The sequence below is a fragment of the Oncorhynchus gorbuscha genome, linkage group LG21, assembly GCF_021184085.1.
Source record: "Oncorhynchus gorbuscha isolate QuinsamMale2020 ecotype Even-year linkage group LG21, OgorEven_v1.0, whole genome shotgun sequence".
NCBI classification, from domain to species: Eukaryota; Metazoa; Chordata; class Actinopteri; order Salmoniformes; family Salmonidae; genus Oncorhynchus; species Oncorhynchus gorbuscha.
The window spans coordinates 30271205-30288752 of NC_060193.1; the positions used below are offsets into that span (position 1 = coordinate 30271205).

General features: G+C 46.4%; 1 protein-coding gene across 5 annotated transcripts in view; it reads right to left on the bottom strand.

Annotated features, from left to right (window-relative positions):
* Positions 1 to 17548, bottom strand: part of pde5ab (phosphodiesterase 5A, cGMP-specific, b) — a 125533-nt gene that overhangs the window by 22642 nt on the left and 85343 nt on the right. For all 5 annotated transcript variants that reach the window (XM_046318977.1, XM_046318976.1, XM_046318974.1 and 2 more), the window contains exon 8: positions 10319 to 10386. In XM_046318977.1, coding sequence (XP_046174933.1) covers positions 10319 to 10386 — 68 coding nt within the window. The remainder of the gene's footprint in view (positions 1 to 10318; positions 10387 to 17548) is intronic.

A 17548-nucleotide genomic window follows, 5' to 3' on the forward strand; every position in this document is an offset into this window, starting at 1 on the left:
CCCACGTGGAGTTCCAGGTCTCCGGTAGCCTCTGGAACTGCCAATCTGCGGTCAACAAGGCAGAGTTCATCTCAGCCTATGCCTCCCTCCAGTCCCTCGACTTCTTGGCACTGACGGAAACATGGATCACCACAGACAACACTGCTACTCCTACTGCTCTCTCTTCGTCCGCCCACGTGTTCTCGCACACCCCGAGAGCGTCTGGTCAGCGGGGTGGTGGCACCGGGATCCTCATCTCTCCCAAGTGGTCATTCTCTCTTTCTCCCCTTACCCATCTGTCTATCGCCTCCTTTGAATTCCATGCTGTCACAGTTACTAGCCCTTTCAAGCTTAACATCCTTATCATTTATCGCCCTCCAGGTTCCTCGGAGAGTTCATCAATGAGCTTGATGCCTTGATAAGCTCCTTTCCTGAGGACGGCTCACCTCTCACAGTTCTGGGCGACTTTAACCTCCCCACGTCTACCTTTGACTCTTTCCTCTCTGCCTCCTTCTTTCCACTCCTCTCCTCTTTTGACCTCACCCTCTCACCTTCCCCCTACTCACAAGGCAGGCAATACGCTCGACCTCATCTTTACTAGATGCTGTTCTTCCACTAACCTCACTGCAACTCCCCTCCAAGTCTCCGACCACTGCCTTGTATCCTTTTCCCTCTCGCTCTCATCCAACACCTCCCACACTGCCCCTACTCGGATGGTATCGCGCCGTCCCAACCTTCGCTCTCTCCCCCCGCTACTCTCTCCTCTTCCATCCTATCATCTCTTCCCTCCGCTCAAACCTTCTCCCACCTATCTCCTGATTCTGCCTCCTCAACCCTCCTCTCCTCCCTCTCTGCATCCCTTGACTCTCTATGTCCCCTATCCTCCAGGCCGGCTCGGTCCTCCCCTCCCGCTCCGTGGCTCGATGACTCATTGCGAGCTCACAGAACAGGGCTCCGGGCAGCCGAGCGGAAATGGAGGAAAACTCGCCTCCCTGCGGACCTGGCATCCTTTTACTCCCTCCTCTCTACATTTTCCTCCTCTGTCTCTGCTGCTAAAGCCACTTTCTACCACGCTAAATTCCAAGCATCTGCCTCTAACCCTAGGAAGCTCTTTGCCACCTTCTCCTCCCTCCTGAATCCTCCGCCCCCTCCCCCCTCCTCCCTCTCTGCAGATGACTTCGTCAACCATTTTGAAAAGAAGGTCGACGACATCCGATCCTCGTTTGCTAAGTCAAACGACACCGCTGGTTCTGCTCACACTGCCCTACCCTGTGCTCTGACCTCTTTCTCCCCTCTCTCTCCAGATGAAATCTCGCGTCTTGTGACGGCCGGCCGCCCAACAACCTGCCCGCTTGACCCTATCCCCTCCTCTCTTCTCCAGACCATTTCCGGAGACCTTCTCCCTTACCTCACCTCGCTCATCAACTCATCCCTGACCGTTGGCTACGTCCCTTCCGTCTTCAAGAGAGCGAGAGTTGCACCCCTTCTGAAAAAACCTACACTCGATCCCTCCGATGTCAACAATTACAGACCAGTATCCCTTCTTTCTTTTCTCTCCAAAACTCTTGAACGTGCCATCCTTGGCCAGCTCTCCCGCTATCTCTCTCTGAATGACCTTCTTGATCCAAATCAGTCAGGTTTCAAGACTAGTCATTCAACTGAGACTGCTCTCCTCTGTATCACGGAGGCGCTCCGCACTGCTAAAGCTAACTCTCTCTCCTCTGCTCTCATCCTTCTAGATCTATCGGCTGCCTTCGATACTGTGAACCATCAGATCCTCCTCTCCACCCTCTCCGAGTTGGGCATCTCCGGCGCGGCCCACGCTTGGATTGCGTCCTACCTGACAGGTCGCTCCTACCAGGTGGCGTGGCGAGAATCTGTCTCCTCACCACGCGCTCTCACCACTGGTGTCCCCCAGGGCTCTGTTCTTGGCCCTCTCCTATTCTCGCTATACACCAAGTCACTTGGCTCTGTCATAACCTCACATGGTCTCTCTTATCATTGCTATGCAGACGACACACAATTAATCTTCTCCTTTCCCCTTCTGATGACCAGGTGGCGAATTGCATCTCTGCATGTCTGGCAGACATATCAGTGTGGATGACGGATCACCACCTCAAGCTGAACCCGGCAAGACGGAGCTGCTCTTCCTCCCGGGAAGGACTGCCCGTTCCATGATCTCGCCATCACGGTCGACAACTCCATTGTGTCCTCCTCCCAGAGCGCCAAGAACCTTGGCGTGATCCTGGACAACACCCTGTCGTTCTCTACTAACATCAAGGCGGTGGCCCGTTCCTGTAGGTTCATGCTCTACAACATCCGCAGAGTACGACCCTGCCTCACACAGGAAGCGGCGCAGGTCCTAATCCAGGCACTTGTCATCTCCCGTCTGGATTACTGCAACTCGCTGTTGGCTGGGCTCCCTGCCTGTGCCATTAAACCCCTTCAACTCATCCAGAACGCCGCAGCCCGTCTGGTGTTCAACCTTCCCAAGTTCTCTCACGTCACCCCGCTCCTCCGTTCTCTCCACTGGCTTCCAGTTGAAGCTCGCATCCGCTACAAGACCATGGTGCTTGCCTACGGAGCTGTGAGGGGAACGGCACCTCAGTACCTCCAGGCTCTGATCAGGCCCTACACCCAAACAAGGGCACTGCGTTCATCCACCTCTGGCCTGCTCGCCTCCCTACCACTGAGGAAGTACAGCTCCCGCTCAGCCCAGTCAAAACTGTTCGCTGCCCTGGCCCCCCAATGGTGGAACAAACTCCCTCACGACGCCAGGACAGCGGAGTCAATCACCACCTTCCGGAGACACCTGAAACCCCACCTCTTTAAGGAATACCTAGGATAGGTTAAGTAATCCCTCTCACCCCACCCCCCCTAAGTTTTAGATGCACTATTGTTAAGTGACTGTCCCACTGGATGTCATAAGGTGAATGCACCAATTTGTAAGTCGCTCTGGATAAGAGCGTCTGCTAAATGACTTAAATGTAAATGTAATGTAAATGTGATGGCGGCTTAGGTGAGACATTGAAATTGGGACATTATCATGGCCATCCACTTTGAACTGTAAGGCTATCAAAAGACAACGAAAAGGACGCCAGAAGAATCAGTGCCGGGGGTCAACTGTACCCAAAATAGTGTTTGACTTTTGAGGTATAGTGTTAATTGTAAAAGTCTACACTACATCGAATTATAGTAATTGAGATGAATAATGCAATGAGATACTGATCTGTATTATAGTTGTTACGAACCCATTTGGCCCTGCAGTCTAGGGGAGATGGAAACGAGATCCGTAACATATCTCATGCAAATCATAACAGTGAACAGTGAGAACTAAAAGAAATCCACAGACAACTTAAATCTACCGTCAAACACTTCGGGTTTATTTTAAACACACGGCAATGTGGTGTGGGAAAAAGGGGCTGAGCTGGACCCAAGGAAAAAAATAATAAATATCCCAAAACCCCTAAGCTAGTCTTACCTGCTTCAAGCACAGCTAGCTAACTAACCAATAAAATACAGTGGGTGGTCCGCCCAGTTCTAACTTGGGTATTTAGACAATGTTTTCCTAGGGGTAATGTATGCCCATGGGCGACTTGGCTTGGTATCCCCTTTTCACACCAACAAACAAACAGTCATACACCACAACAATACATACTCACAGGATAACAGACAAATGTGACATGTAGGCACAAAAACAAAAGAGAGAGAGAGAAAGAGTTTGGGAAAACTACTGACTGAGTTTTTAAACCAAGGGTAAGGGAAAAGGAGCAGGTGTGTCTTCAGTGGCGACTGATTGGCGACTGATTACTGCCACCTGTGACTAGGGCAGAAGGAGAGAAAACAAATACACACACAGGATACCTGTATCCGTAACAATAATCGTGCTAAAAAAAAGTTAATAGTAGAATGAATTGGGTTTTTGACTGGATGTTAATATAATTTAGATTCTGCCAATGTTGATGTGTGTAAAATGTAGTTTTATTTTTTACTTTGAGTGATAGGACCAATTTGAATTACTGAGTAATGTCATTCTAAATTTTGGCTGGAGAATTCATTTGATTTTTAATTATGATTTGGAAACGGAATGATTTTTTAAACTGAAGGGTTGATTTGAGTTTAGTATGTTAATACTTATATGAATGAAGCAATGCATGTGTTATGGATTGATTGCTTTGATTGTTGTTATGAACTAAAGATGTCGACACTATTATCAACATGCCCTGGTGAATGGAGAGGGTGAACTCTGATCTGGAGAGTGATCCTAATCTATTTGCTCTATAGGCATTGCCTTGTAAATAGTGGAATCATGATGCTTGTCTTGGGTTATTTTCATTAGGCACCAATGGAATAAATTTGACCTTAGCTCGGAGTCACTACCTGGATATGCTAATTTCCGTTTCTGGGATGGAAATAGTTATTTCCACCATGATGACCCATTGAAGTATGATGGATAACTAAAGCTTATTTTGTTAAACTCCATTGTTGCATACACTGGATTATGCATTAAATATGTGCTTTTCACTGTCTATGAATATATAGCTTTGAATCTCATAAACTGTATGCATTTTTTGTTTTTCTTCATGGGTTCGTGCAGGTGACTGTGTATCATAACCTTCCCAGACAAATTGCTATAATACTTAGAAAATGTGTTGGAGGTTGAAATGGGAGACAGTGCTACGTTTCCTCGAAGGAGGTTGAGCCAGTGCTGTGGCATTCGGTCACGTGCAGGATACCATGCAATGAGTTATTGTTTTTGTACTTCTTGGTTTATGTAGAATGTATGCATTTTCTACATGTGAATGAATGTTCTTTAATCTTGTAATTTTCTCATAAATTGAGAAGATTCTCAAAATGGGGGAATGTGAGTGTAAAATTGAAAGATTGTTATAATACTTTAATTGCATCAAATGGTTGTATTATTCAACAGAATAGAGTATTCTTAACTATTGTGTGTGTGTTCTACTGAGGATGAGTCTCAGGGAGATAACACTGACAGGAGATTTACCATGTCTTTTGGGTGATAAAACCTAAAGAGCATTCCAGAGCATGAGTTAATGTTTCTGTTCTATACCGTACCAGGGAGAGATGGCTCCAGTTTGAAGTCAGAGGGCCAGACACTGGTCTCTACACAATGAAAACTGTTGACACAGCAGATACTGTCGGCTATGTATTATAGGTATCTTTCATACAAATCTTAACATTGTGACCCATTCTATATATCTGTTGTTCGTCATGTAGGTTGAAAGGGGTGTATCTTGGCTATAAAATACCTTTGTACTTTTGTCTTGGGGCTCTCAACTAATCATTTGATCGTGAATTGTCAACCAGCCATTCATTATCGTAGAGCACTCAATCAATTCACTTTATATGTGTGTGTTGTATTGACCTGCTCCCTTATTAATACGTGATTCAAGATTTAGTTTAAGAATAACTCTGACTTGTGTGATAAGGTTGTCTCTCCTCATTTGATAGTAAAGAAATTAACCACCACATCCTGTCTCTCGATTGTTCCTGTTTTCTAGTTTTCCTGGTTTTTACCTTTTCTGTCTGCCCTGACCCTAAGAGCCGTCCTGTACCTTTGCCCCACCCATCTGGATTACTGACCTCTGCCTACCCTGACCCTGCCTGCCGTCCTGTACCGTTGACCCACCTATCCGGGCCAGCTGCGCAACGCCATCTCCTCCCAAGGAGCCACCATTGGGAGGCACGAGGAATTGCTTCGTGGCCTTATGGAGGCCTTAATCAACCATCAAGTTAGTTCTAAAAAATAAAAATAAATTGATACTTGGAATACTTTAAAAAGTGAGCCTATACAACACTTGGCCTCCCTTGCTAACCTTATAGCACAGTTTAATCGTGCAAATTTAAACATTGGCTGAATGCCATGACCGGGCGTTGGACATTTTGCTGGAGCAATTCCACAGGTTGTCTGGGGACAACCTACCACGGTGATAACCCCTCAGCAAATCAGCTGTTATCAGCGCATTCTCACCGCTTACTCCACCTTCTCGGGAGCCCCGCTTACCCGGGAACGCTTCAATGGAAAGCCGAGCATCTGTCGGGCGTTTCTAGCTCAGTGTGCCCTCATCTTTGAGCTTCAGCCCTCCTCCTTCCCCTTGGATCGCTCCAAGATAGGCTACCTCATCACACTCACCTGGGAGGACTCTCACCTGGGCTACTGTTGTATGGGAACAGCCAGCCATATGCTTTAGTCTGGAGGGGTTCGTGGGAGAGGTGAAGAAGGCTTTGATGGTCCATTCTACGGGAGAGAAGCTGCCCGGAAGCTAATCCAACTGCAGCAGGACTCCCACAGAGTGGCAGACTATGCGGTGGATTTCCGCACGTTGGTGGCGGAGATGATCGGAACCAGGAAGCGCTGTTCGATATGTTCCTGCACGGCATCTCGGAGGTGGTCAAGGACAAGCTTGCTGCTCGGGAGTTACCTACGGATCTCGATTCCCTCATCGCGTTGACCATGGGCGATTACAGAAACGATGGAGTGAAAGGAAATTTGATTTCACTCACACGTCCAGGGATTCCAACTTGCCTTCGAGTCAACCCGGAAGTCTCCAATGGTCCTGTTGATGAAAGAAACCGAGGCTTCCTGATCCTTACCCAAGAGTCGCCGAAGCTGGCCGAGTCACCGCTTCCCTAGCCTATGCAAGTAGGTAGAGCTGGGCTGTCGCCAGCGGAACGGCAATACAGGATCAACACGAAGAGGTGTCTGTATTGCGGGACTCTTGGTCATTTTGTGTCCTCTTTTCCGTTAAAGGACCAGGCTCACCGGTAGGAGTGAGTACTCTGTTGCGCCATATGGAGAACCTTTCTGCTTCCCTTGCTCGCACCCCTTTTCATGCCATTCTGCTGTGGGGAAACCAGTCTAAATCTCTCTCTCTCTCTCTCTCTTGACTCTGGGGCCGATGAGTTTGTTGGACGCTACACTGGCTTCCGAGCTGAACATCCCCACTCAGCCTCTCTCCATTCCCATGGATGTTAGTGCGCTGGACGGGCACTCTATAGGCTGGGTCACTTATAATACCACTCCCATCAACCTACAGATGTCAGGGAATCACAGTGAGACTATTCAAAGTCTCCTCAGATTACCATGGTTTTGGGATTCTCCTGGCTCCAGTGACACAATCCCCTCATCAACTGGTGCCATTATGGTCTGGAGTCCGATATAGTAACAGCTTTCATTGTCTGCTTATATGCCCCCTTTATATTTATCCTATGGTTCTGACTTGGTGTACAGGGAGAACACTGTAAGAATGGCCCATGTTCTGAATTCTGTTGCTGTACATTTCAAAAGTGCTGAACAAATAGTTATATTGACTACGTCCGTCCTAGCTTGCTCATTAACGTCTTCATCAAAATTACGGATCACCTCTTATCCGCTTGTCCTCCCTTTATGCCACAGTTTGTACATCTCAATTGTCAGTATAAACCACATTTGTTTAACATATCAGCTATGTTTTTTAAAGGCAGTAAATGAAGCTGATTGAACTGTTTGGCTGCCAGACAAGGCTCCACTGATAGCCAGGAGTAACAGTGGTAAGGTATTGGGACTGCTGTTGGGACAGCTTTATGTAGGCCGAAACAGTTTGTTTTGTTTGCCCCATCAAGATTTCCATGCTAAAATCGCCACTGTTACTTTGAGGTGTGTGTGAGAGTGATTGTGACTGTGTTGGACATCCTTAAAACGATCACATCTGAGCTCTCGTTTCGCTAGATTAGCCATGATTAGATGGCACTAGAAACTAATGAGAGAGACAGAGCAGCTGGAGAATGTGATGGAATTGGCTGGAATGGTGCTGGATGTGTGTGTGGTGCGTGTGTGTGTGTCTAGGCACAGTCTTTTGGCTAATTATCAGTGTTATCACATGCTGGCCTCAAAGCAACTCTTATATTAGGAACATCGAACCTAAAAAGGAAACTGTGAAACTTCATTTCAATATAAAGGTACAATTAGTCAAACAAATAACCCAGGAATTTTGTGGGTCAATGAAAGAAAGAATCAATCAAACAAAAACTACTTGAGATAATTATACAAAATCAGCTTCAATGAGTAATAGGATTGCATTGATTCAGAACAAGACTGAATTACCCTCTCCGTGACATTCCTCTTCTCCATGCTGTGCAGTTTCGGCCTCCTTCGCCTAGGGCTAATGTCAAGTGTGTGTGTGTGTGTGTGCGTGCGTGCGCGTTCCTAAAAAGCCTCCCACCGACAGTTGACCACTGAGTCAAAGCTAACATCCTGCTGTTAGCTGTATCCCATTTGGCATTGGCCCCGCGTGGTGGAGCGCTACAAATGACTGCCTCTTCAGACAGGAGTGGTCCTACAGTACACACAGAACATCCTATTCGGCCCATTAGAAGATGTAAACAGAATAGAAAGCGTTTGGGTCAGCTGAGCCAGAATGTAAAAGAATGAGACACACTTTTGTAAAAAGCAACCGTGTCTGTTTCATCTCACTTCTGTCCCCCTGGAAGTCTCTCTGTGTCTTTCCTTTTGAGCATGCTCTCTCTTGCTGTCTTTCTCCATTTCTGTCTCTCTCTCTAGGACAAGTGCACACACTTTCAGACAGGCAGACAGACAGAAATACACACACACACACACAACATACACACACACCGACACCACCCCTCCCATCCTAATGCCCACGCTCCGGTCCACATACAATCCTATTGTAAATGGCTGTGAGATGAGAGTTAGTGAGATGGAGATAGAGATTGAAGTGAACAGTAGGTGCTCCGCTGCCTGGCTGGAGGGCACCGAGACGTAGGAGAACAAATCACAAATCTCCCCCCAGGATCAGGCTAAAGGGATTTACCTCCACTCTACATTTCAATGTAAGGCTTGTTCATTTTTCCCCTGGCAGAGGACGAGCAGCTATTTTTTGCCAATTACTGTTCCATATAGACTGCAACCATATCATCTAAAGATATAACATTGCTATAACATACTATTGCCATTTTATTCTTTCAAACAAGAGCGGTTTAGATTCACCTTAGCTGAGGTGAATTCAATTGATTTCCAAGTTATTAGCCCCAGACCTAGCACGTAGAAAGAAGATATGACGTTGAAGGGTTGTTCACTGATTGTTATAATAAACAACACTTGACTTGCCATCTCCCACATAGACCCCCCACTGAATTCCCTCTATTGGACTCTGTAGCATTGCTTATTGAAACATGAACCTTAGCTACCCACATGTGCAACCAATACAGCCTGTCAGGCAGCATGACTAGCGCATAGATCTCGGCTGAGCCTTTGGCTTCCGACTTCAAAACAGCCGTGTCCGTGCGTGACGTGCGCTCGTAGGCCCATCTCTGAAAGCCTTCCAAAGGGGAAGAAAAAGCTCCCTTCATCGTAATAGGTTGCTCCTAAACAGATTGTGACGGAGGAGCTGTCCAATGAGTCTTAAAAGATGTTCTTAGAAAAGTTTTCAGCGTTCTTAGATCAGACCAGAAGTACTCCTCTAACAGGGAAAGGGAAGTAGCTCATGATTCGATGTCAAGGCTCTTGCCAAAGGGATGATGTGGGATTTTTCTTGAAAACATAAGAGACCTCAGAGGACCTTGAGTCAGATCTGTTAAAGTCAGACAGGTCTCGACTAAACACCATAGCTAGGGGCAGGAGCTTTTCCTGAACATATGACCTTTAACCTGACATAGGGAAAAACTCCTGGCCCTACCCCCCACCCACATCTCACTACCCACACTCTCACCCATGTACAACCCTATTGAAAATGGATCTGAGTTAGTGAGACAGAGATAGATAGAGATTGAAGTGAACAGTAGGCGTTTTGCTGCCTGGCTGGAAAACTCCGAGACGTACAAGAACAAAATCACAAATCTTCCCGAAGGATCAGGCTTTTACCTTCCCTCCACATTTCAATGTAAGTCTCATATATTTTCCCCTGGCAGAGGGCGAGCAGCTAACAGCTCTCACTCCGCCTCTCATCTCGTCCTCCCTCTCATTCTACCTCTCCGTCTCTCTTTCTTCCCCCCCATTAGAGAGAGACGATAAGCTCACTCCCGTTCCGGATCTTTGGGATGCTCTCTTTACCTGACCCCCCTCTCTCAAAGGCCTACAAAGACAATCACTCAATACTTACTGTACAAATACACACTCAACTCAGTAGAGGTTACGATTGAGAATGAGTATTTCTCTCATTCTAAGAACTTTATGGCGCAACTCACGGCCCTCTGTCATCAGAGTAATATCACCCACCAGTGTGACACACGGCAGCCATATTTCTCATATTAGGCAGTATTGGGAGGAACAACCCGTTTCAAATTAGTCAGGTTTAACAGTTAGAGGTTATCGCCTTACCTTTTGGGGACGTCTATGGCCTCTCCCAGCTCCTCGTATTCCATGTGAAACACGCTGGAGAAGGAGTTCTGGAACACAGAACCACCACAGCGGTTATTTACCTTACAGTGGCCATTACTGACAGAGGGAGAGGAGGGAGCGAGAGAGACATGCCAGCCCAGCAGGCTTACAGCTAATGCTATTAGTCTCCAGTGACAGTACACACAAATTCAGCGTAGCATAGACCTCAGAGAGAGAGAGAAAGAGTATGTGTGTATGTGTGTGTGTGCAGCGTGCACGCGTGTGTCAAGTAAAATGCAAGTAAAAATGTAGACTTCAGAGAGAGAGAGTGTATGTGTGTGTGTGTGTATCATGATATCTGTGTGAGAGTTTTCATTCAGGACATATCAGGTTCCCCGCTCCTATCCAAACGATAATAATTGAGGCACTGCCATCCCTACAATCCTCTTTCTGCCCGCTCCCAAAGAAGAGAGGGAAGTTGATATATTACACATCAGGCCTTGCCAGAAGCCGAGTTTATTTCAGCATTCCAGGACTCACGGTTACTCCCTTATAGGGACTTGTTTTCAACCTGCACTCCCCTAGCAAAGGATCCATTTTCCATGTTTAATAGTCGGGAGGGTAAGACAGGATGTTTGGATTCTGAGTAAGTCATTCACATGACATTGATGGGGAGAAGTCGTGTTCGTTCGGGGGGGTTGTCATTAGTTTACATTTTTATCCTGTCAGGGAATGTTTCCACCAAGTCCTATAGGTAACTCTTGGTTTTTGTCTTAGATGTAGGGGTATATGCATCCATCTACACTACCGTTTTAAAGTTTGGGGTCACTTAGAAATGCCCTTGTTTTTAAAAGAAACATATTTTTTTGTCCATTAAAATAACATCAAATTGATCAGAAATACAGTGTGGACATTGTTGATGTTGAAATGACTATTGTAGCTGGAAACGGCAGATTTCTTATGGAATATCTACATAGGCGTACAGAGGCCCATTATCAAGCAACCATCACTCCTGTGTTCCAATGGCACGTTGTGTTAGCTAATCCATATTTATCATTTTAAAAGGCTAATTGATCATTAGAAAACCATTTTTCCAAATATGTTAGCACAGCTGAAAACTTGTTCTGATTAAAGAAGCAATAAAACTGGCCTTCTTTAGATGAGTTGAGCATCTGGAGCATCAGCATTTATGGGTTCAATTACAGGCTCAAAATGGCTAGAAACAAAGACCTTTCTTCTGAAACTCGTCAGTCTATTCTTGTTCTGAGAAATGAAGGTTATTCCATGCGAGAAATTGCAAAGAAACTGGAGATCTCGTACAAACGCTGTGTACTACTCCCTTCACAGAACAGTCCAAACTGGCCCTAACCAGAATAGAAAGATAAATGGGAGGCCCCGGTGCACAACTGAGCAAGAGGACAAGTACAAAATAGTGTATAGTTTGAGAAACAGATGCCTAAAAGTCCTCAACTGACAGCTTCATTAAATAGTACCCGCAAAACACCAGTCTCAACGTCAACAGTGAAGAGGCGACTCCGGGATGCTGGCCTTCTAGGCAGAGATCCTCTGTCCAGTGTTCTTTTGTCCATCTTAATCTTTTATTTGTATTGGCCAGTCTGAGATATAGTTTTTTCTTTGTAACTCAGCCTAGAAGGCCAGCATCCCGGAGTGGCCTCTTCACTGTTGACGTTGAGACTGGTGTTTCAAAGTCAGTTAACGTAATTTGATGTTATTTTAATACACAATAAATAGCTTTTCTTTTAAAAAAAATGACATTTTTAAGTGTCCCCAAACTTTTGAACGGTTGTGTATGTCAGCAGAGTGTTCGGGTCGATTTTTATAGCAACAACACAGGGGACGTTTAACGAGACATGTCATGGACACAGATGCACATTACATGTTAATGTTTTTAAATGTATGTCAATTGTAAAGTACTTTGTCTGTAAGGTATTTTTCGTTATGTGTCGGGCCCCTGTAAAACTAGCTGTCGCCATTGGCGTCGGCTAATGGGGATCCTAATATACTGAACAAAAATATAAACGCAACACGCAACCATTTCAAAGATTTGACTGAGTTACAGTTTACAGAAGGAAATCAGTCAACTTAAATAAATTCATTAGGCCCTAATATATGGATTTCACATGACTGGGCAGTGGCACAGCCATGGGTGGGCCTGGGAGGAGCCAATTCTGTCAAATGGAGGTAGCTTGTGTTTGAGAAATGAACATTCAATTCTCTGGCAACAGCTCAGTTGGACATTCCTACAGTCAAGCATGCCAATTGCACGCTCCCTCAAAACTTGAGACATCTGTGGCATTGTGTTGTGTGACACAACTGCACATTTTAGAGTGGCCTTTTATTGTCCCCAGCACAAGGTGCGCCTGTGTAATGATCATGCTGTTTAATCAGCTTCTTGATATGCCACACCTGTCAGGTGGATGGACTATCTTGACAAAGGATAAAATGCTCACTAACAGAGATATAAACAATTTTGTGCACAAAATATGAGAGAAATAAGCTTTTTGTGGTGTGTATGTAAAATTAACTGGGATCTTTTATTTCAGCTCATGCAACATGAGACATGGGACCAGCGTTTATATTTCTGTTCAGTATAAATAAAAAATGTCTGTAATTGTTTGGCATAATAACTAATCCAGGTTGTTTATAAAGGTCCATGTCAGGCAGACGAAACCCAGTCGCCTTATCTGAGCTGATCACTGACGTGATCTTCCTGTCTGGGTTGGTGCCCCCCCTCGGGTTGTGCTGTGGTGGAGATCTTTGTGGGCTATACTTGGCCTTGTCTCAGGATGGTACGTTGGTGGTTGAAGATATCCCTCTAGTGGTGTGGGGCTGTGATTTGGCAAAGTGGGTGGGGTTATATCCTGCCTGTTTGGCCCTGTCCGGGGTTATCATCGGATGGGGCCACAGTGTCTCCTGACCCCTCCTGTCTCAGCCTCCAGTATTTATGCTGCAGTGGGTAATGTGTCGGGGGGCTAGGGTCAGTCTGTTATATCTGGAGTACTTCTCCTGTCTTATCCGGTGTCCTGTGTGAATTTCAGAATGCTCTCTCTAATTCTCTCTTTCTTTCTTTCTCTCTCTCGGAGGACCTGAGCCCCAGGACCATGCCTCAGGACTACCTGGCATGATGACTCCTTGCTGTCCCCAGTCCACCTGGCCGTGCTGCTGCTCCAGTTTTAACTGTTCTGCCTGCGGCTATGGAACCCTGACCTGTTCACCGGACGGGCTACCTGTCCGAGACCTGCTGTTTTCAACTCGCTAGAGACAGCAGGAGCGGTAGAGATACTCTTAATGATCGGCTATGTAAAGCCAACTGACATTTACAGCACAAGGTGCTGACTTGTTGCACCCTCGACAACTACTGTGATTATTATTATTTGACCATGCTGGTCATTTATGAACATTTGAACATCTTGGCCATGTTCTGTTATAATCTCCACCCGGCACAGCCAGAAGAGGATTGGCCACCCCTCATAGCCTGGTTCCTCTCTAGGTTTCTTCCTAGGTTTTGGCCTTTCTAGGGAGTTTTTCCTAGCCACCATGCTTCTACACCTGCATTGCTTGCTGTTTGGGGTTTTAGGCTGGGTTTCTGTACAGCACTTTGAGATATCAGCTGATGTAAGAAGGGCTATATAAATACATTTGATTTGATTTGATCTGGCCTGGTTGGTTGTCACGTTCGTTATATAAATGAGCTGACCAAGGCACAGCGTGAGTAGAGTTCCACATTTTAAGTGAAACTTCAAAACAACAAAGAATAAATGAACGTGCAGTATGTAGCGCACATAGGCACGAAACAAAACAATATCCCACAACGCAGGTGAGAAAAGAGACACACTAAGTATGATCCCCAATTAGAGGCAACGATCATCAGCTGCCTCCAATTGGGAACCATACTCACACCAACATAGAAAATAAAACCTAGAAAACCCCCTGACCTAAAACACCATAGAGAACCCCGAGGGCTCTCTATGGTCAGGGCGTAACCGGTTATACATACCACATCTGATACAGCTCTCGGTTGGATTCAAGTCAGTGTACAACCCAAAAGAACACTGAGATGTATCTTTTTTTAAGAGGAGATTTTTAAAGGCAGGAGAGCATGCTGACCTCCCGTTGGGTGAAGCACGTCGGACCATATCAGATATCACATAAAACCACCCCAGCGTCGCCACTTCTAGGGGCTCAGTGGATAACGTTTAAAACTTCCCTCGACAAGTCACAGAACTTAGTTAATGAGGTATCGGAGCTCTGACTTGGCAAACGATTCGGATGCTTGTTTAAGGCTAGCTTTGTCATTTGCTGGAGTTTACACAGAGGGACATTGTATGTCTTTGTTGAGTTTGTGCAAACCTTTACATTGACATAAGCATATGGGCTTGTCAAACAGATAGACACTAAAAGCTTCCAAACTCATATTTCTAGAAAATGTATAGCTCTTCTAAGAAGCAATGTCTCTACGGTGAGAAAATCCAGATATTATTTATGGAAATTCTTGGTAAATTCATCCCTTTGTTGTTAGTATAAATGAGTGTTAAAGTGTTACTTTAACCCTTCACACTAATGGGAAATGGCCTATATGGATAAGGCTAAATTGAAATGTATTTCTTACAGAGGAAATATGAAAAACATATGCATAGTATGGTAGCAATTGAAAGAGAACATTTTGGAGATTATGGGAACATTTTTGGACCACATTTGAGGACATAATAGTTCACTTGACACAAGACTGAATTTTAACATTACAATAAAAGGTTCATTGTATGTGCATTTTACATTTACTGTACTTTTCGCCTCATTTGTTGATAACGAAATCTGAAAAAATACTCTGGATACATTCAGTAACCTGAATATGTTTGTGTTTACGCAATCCAAAAATGGGCCATTTATAACTCGATATCTGAGTCAGGTGGGCATCATTTGAAAGCTTGCTCTATTTCCAACATGATCTTAGAGTGTTTGGCTTTCACAGGGCAATTCAGAGAAACAGATGGTAATTTTGATGCAAATAGAAAGGAGTTTATGTTTCACCTGTCTTTGTGTAAGTGTCCACCCCCCTCCAGGTGTCGCCCATCTTCCCATTATCCCTTGTGTATTTACACGTGTGGTCTCTGTCTTTTGCCAGTTCGTCTTGTCTTGTTAGGTCTTTCCAGCGTTCTTTCCCGCCTTCCTGTTTCACTAGTTCTGTTTCCTAATTTTTCTTGGGTTTTGACCATTCTGCCTACCTGGACCCCAAGCCAGCCTGCCGTCCTGTACTTGCCTGACTTTGACCTGATTATGAACCTCTGCCTGCCCTGGCCTCGAGCCTGCCGTCCTGTACCTGCCTGACCTTGACCTCATCACGAACCTCTGCCTGCCCTCAACCTGCCCTTTGCCTGCTCTGTTTCGAATAAATCTTCTGAGAACTATACTATCCGCCTCCTGTGTCTGCATTGGAGTCATATTCTGAGTCGTGATAGTACGAACTGGCCATGACTGACCCAGCAGACTTGGACCAGCTCTGCAATGCAGTCTCCTCCCAGGGAGCCACCATTGGAAGACATGAGGAGTTACTTCAAGGTGATTCCAGAAATGCCTTCAACACATTGCTGGAACAATTCTGCAGATTGTCTGTGAGGCAGCCCGACACTACAGTAACCCCTCAGACTGTCAATTACCCCACTATCAGCGATGTTTCTCGCCAATCTACACCGGCTTCCCAAGAACCACATTTACCTCCTCCGGAGCGTTACGCTGGAGATCCCGGATCCTGCTGTCCGTTTCTCTCCCAGTGTTCTCTCATTTTTGAGCAGCCCTATTAAATTCCCTGGGTTGCTCGATGATAGCGTACGTGATAACGCTGATGTCCGGGAGGGCTCTTGCCTGGGCTATGGCGGTGTGGGAGCAACAATCCACCGTTTGCCTCAGATTGGAGGAGTTCGTGGCGGAGGTACAGAAAGTGTTAGATTTTCCGTTGTCTGCGAGCAAGGCGCCTCGTAGTGTGGCAGACTACGCGGTGGGTTTTCTCACGTTGGCGGGTGAGAGTGCCTGGAACCCAGAAGTCCTGTTCGACGCCTTCCTTCACCGGTTGTTGGATGTGATTAAAGACGAGCTCACAGCCCTGGAGCTGCCCCTGGACCACGACTCCCTCATAGCATTGACCATTCAGATCGATGGACGGCTACAGGAACGTAGTAGGGTAAGGGAGTCTGTTCCCTGTCGCCGACGGTCGTCCTCAATTTACACCTCGCCTCAGAGGAAACCCGTAAATCCCCAAACTCACATTTCCGAGTGGATCCGATACCGACCGAAGTCTCTCGGAGTTCACCGAGGGCTGTCGAATCGTCTCCTCCAGAGCCCATGCAACTGGACAGGGCTAGATTGTCTCCTGCTGAGAGCTTACGCAGACATAACACCTAGAGCTGTCTGTATTGTGGAGCTACGGGAAATGCAGTTCCGACCAATCATATCTCCTCATGCACCCATGGTTTTGGGGTTTTCCTGGCTCCAGAGGCACATTCCCCCGATTGACTGGGCTACTGGTTCTATCCTGGGTTGGAGTCCATTTTGCCATGGACGTTGCCTGAAGTTAGTGCTGCCTGCCCTGGGACGTCTTCCTGCGGGCTTGGGAAAAGCCCTGGACCTCTCAGTCATTCCCACGGAGTAGCAGGACTTCTGGGAGGTTTTTAGCAAGGCCCGTGCCACCACATCCTTGTGTTTTCCCACTCGGCTCAAGAACATGTCCTCCATGTCAGACAAGTCCTCCAGCGTCTTCTGGAGAACCAGCTGTAAGTCAAAGGTAAAAATGCAAATTCCATCGCTCCACCATCTCCTTCCTGGGGTATATCATAGCTGCAGGCAACATCCAGATGGATCCTGAAAAGGTGAGAGTGGTGGTGGATTGACCGCAACCCACCTCCAGAGTGCAGCTGCAACGCTTCCTGGGGTTTGCCAATTTCTATCGGGGCTACGGCACCCGGGCTTCCCCCCTGTCAGCACTCACCTCTCCCAAGTGCCGTTTATGTGGTCTCCAGCTGCAGACCAGGCGTTCTTGGACCTCAAAGACCAATTCACTACCGTCCCCATCCTAATCCATCCAGATCCGTCCCGGCAGTTTGTGGTGGAGGTCGACTCCTCGGACATCGGAGTGGCGGCTGCCCTGTCCCTGCGTTTGGCCCAAGACCAAAAACTGCAGCCTTGCGCTTTCCTCATTGGAGGAGTGTAGGCACTGGT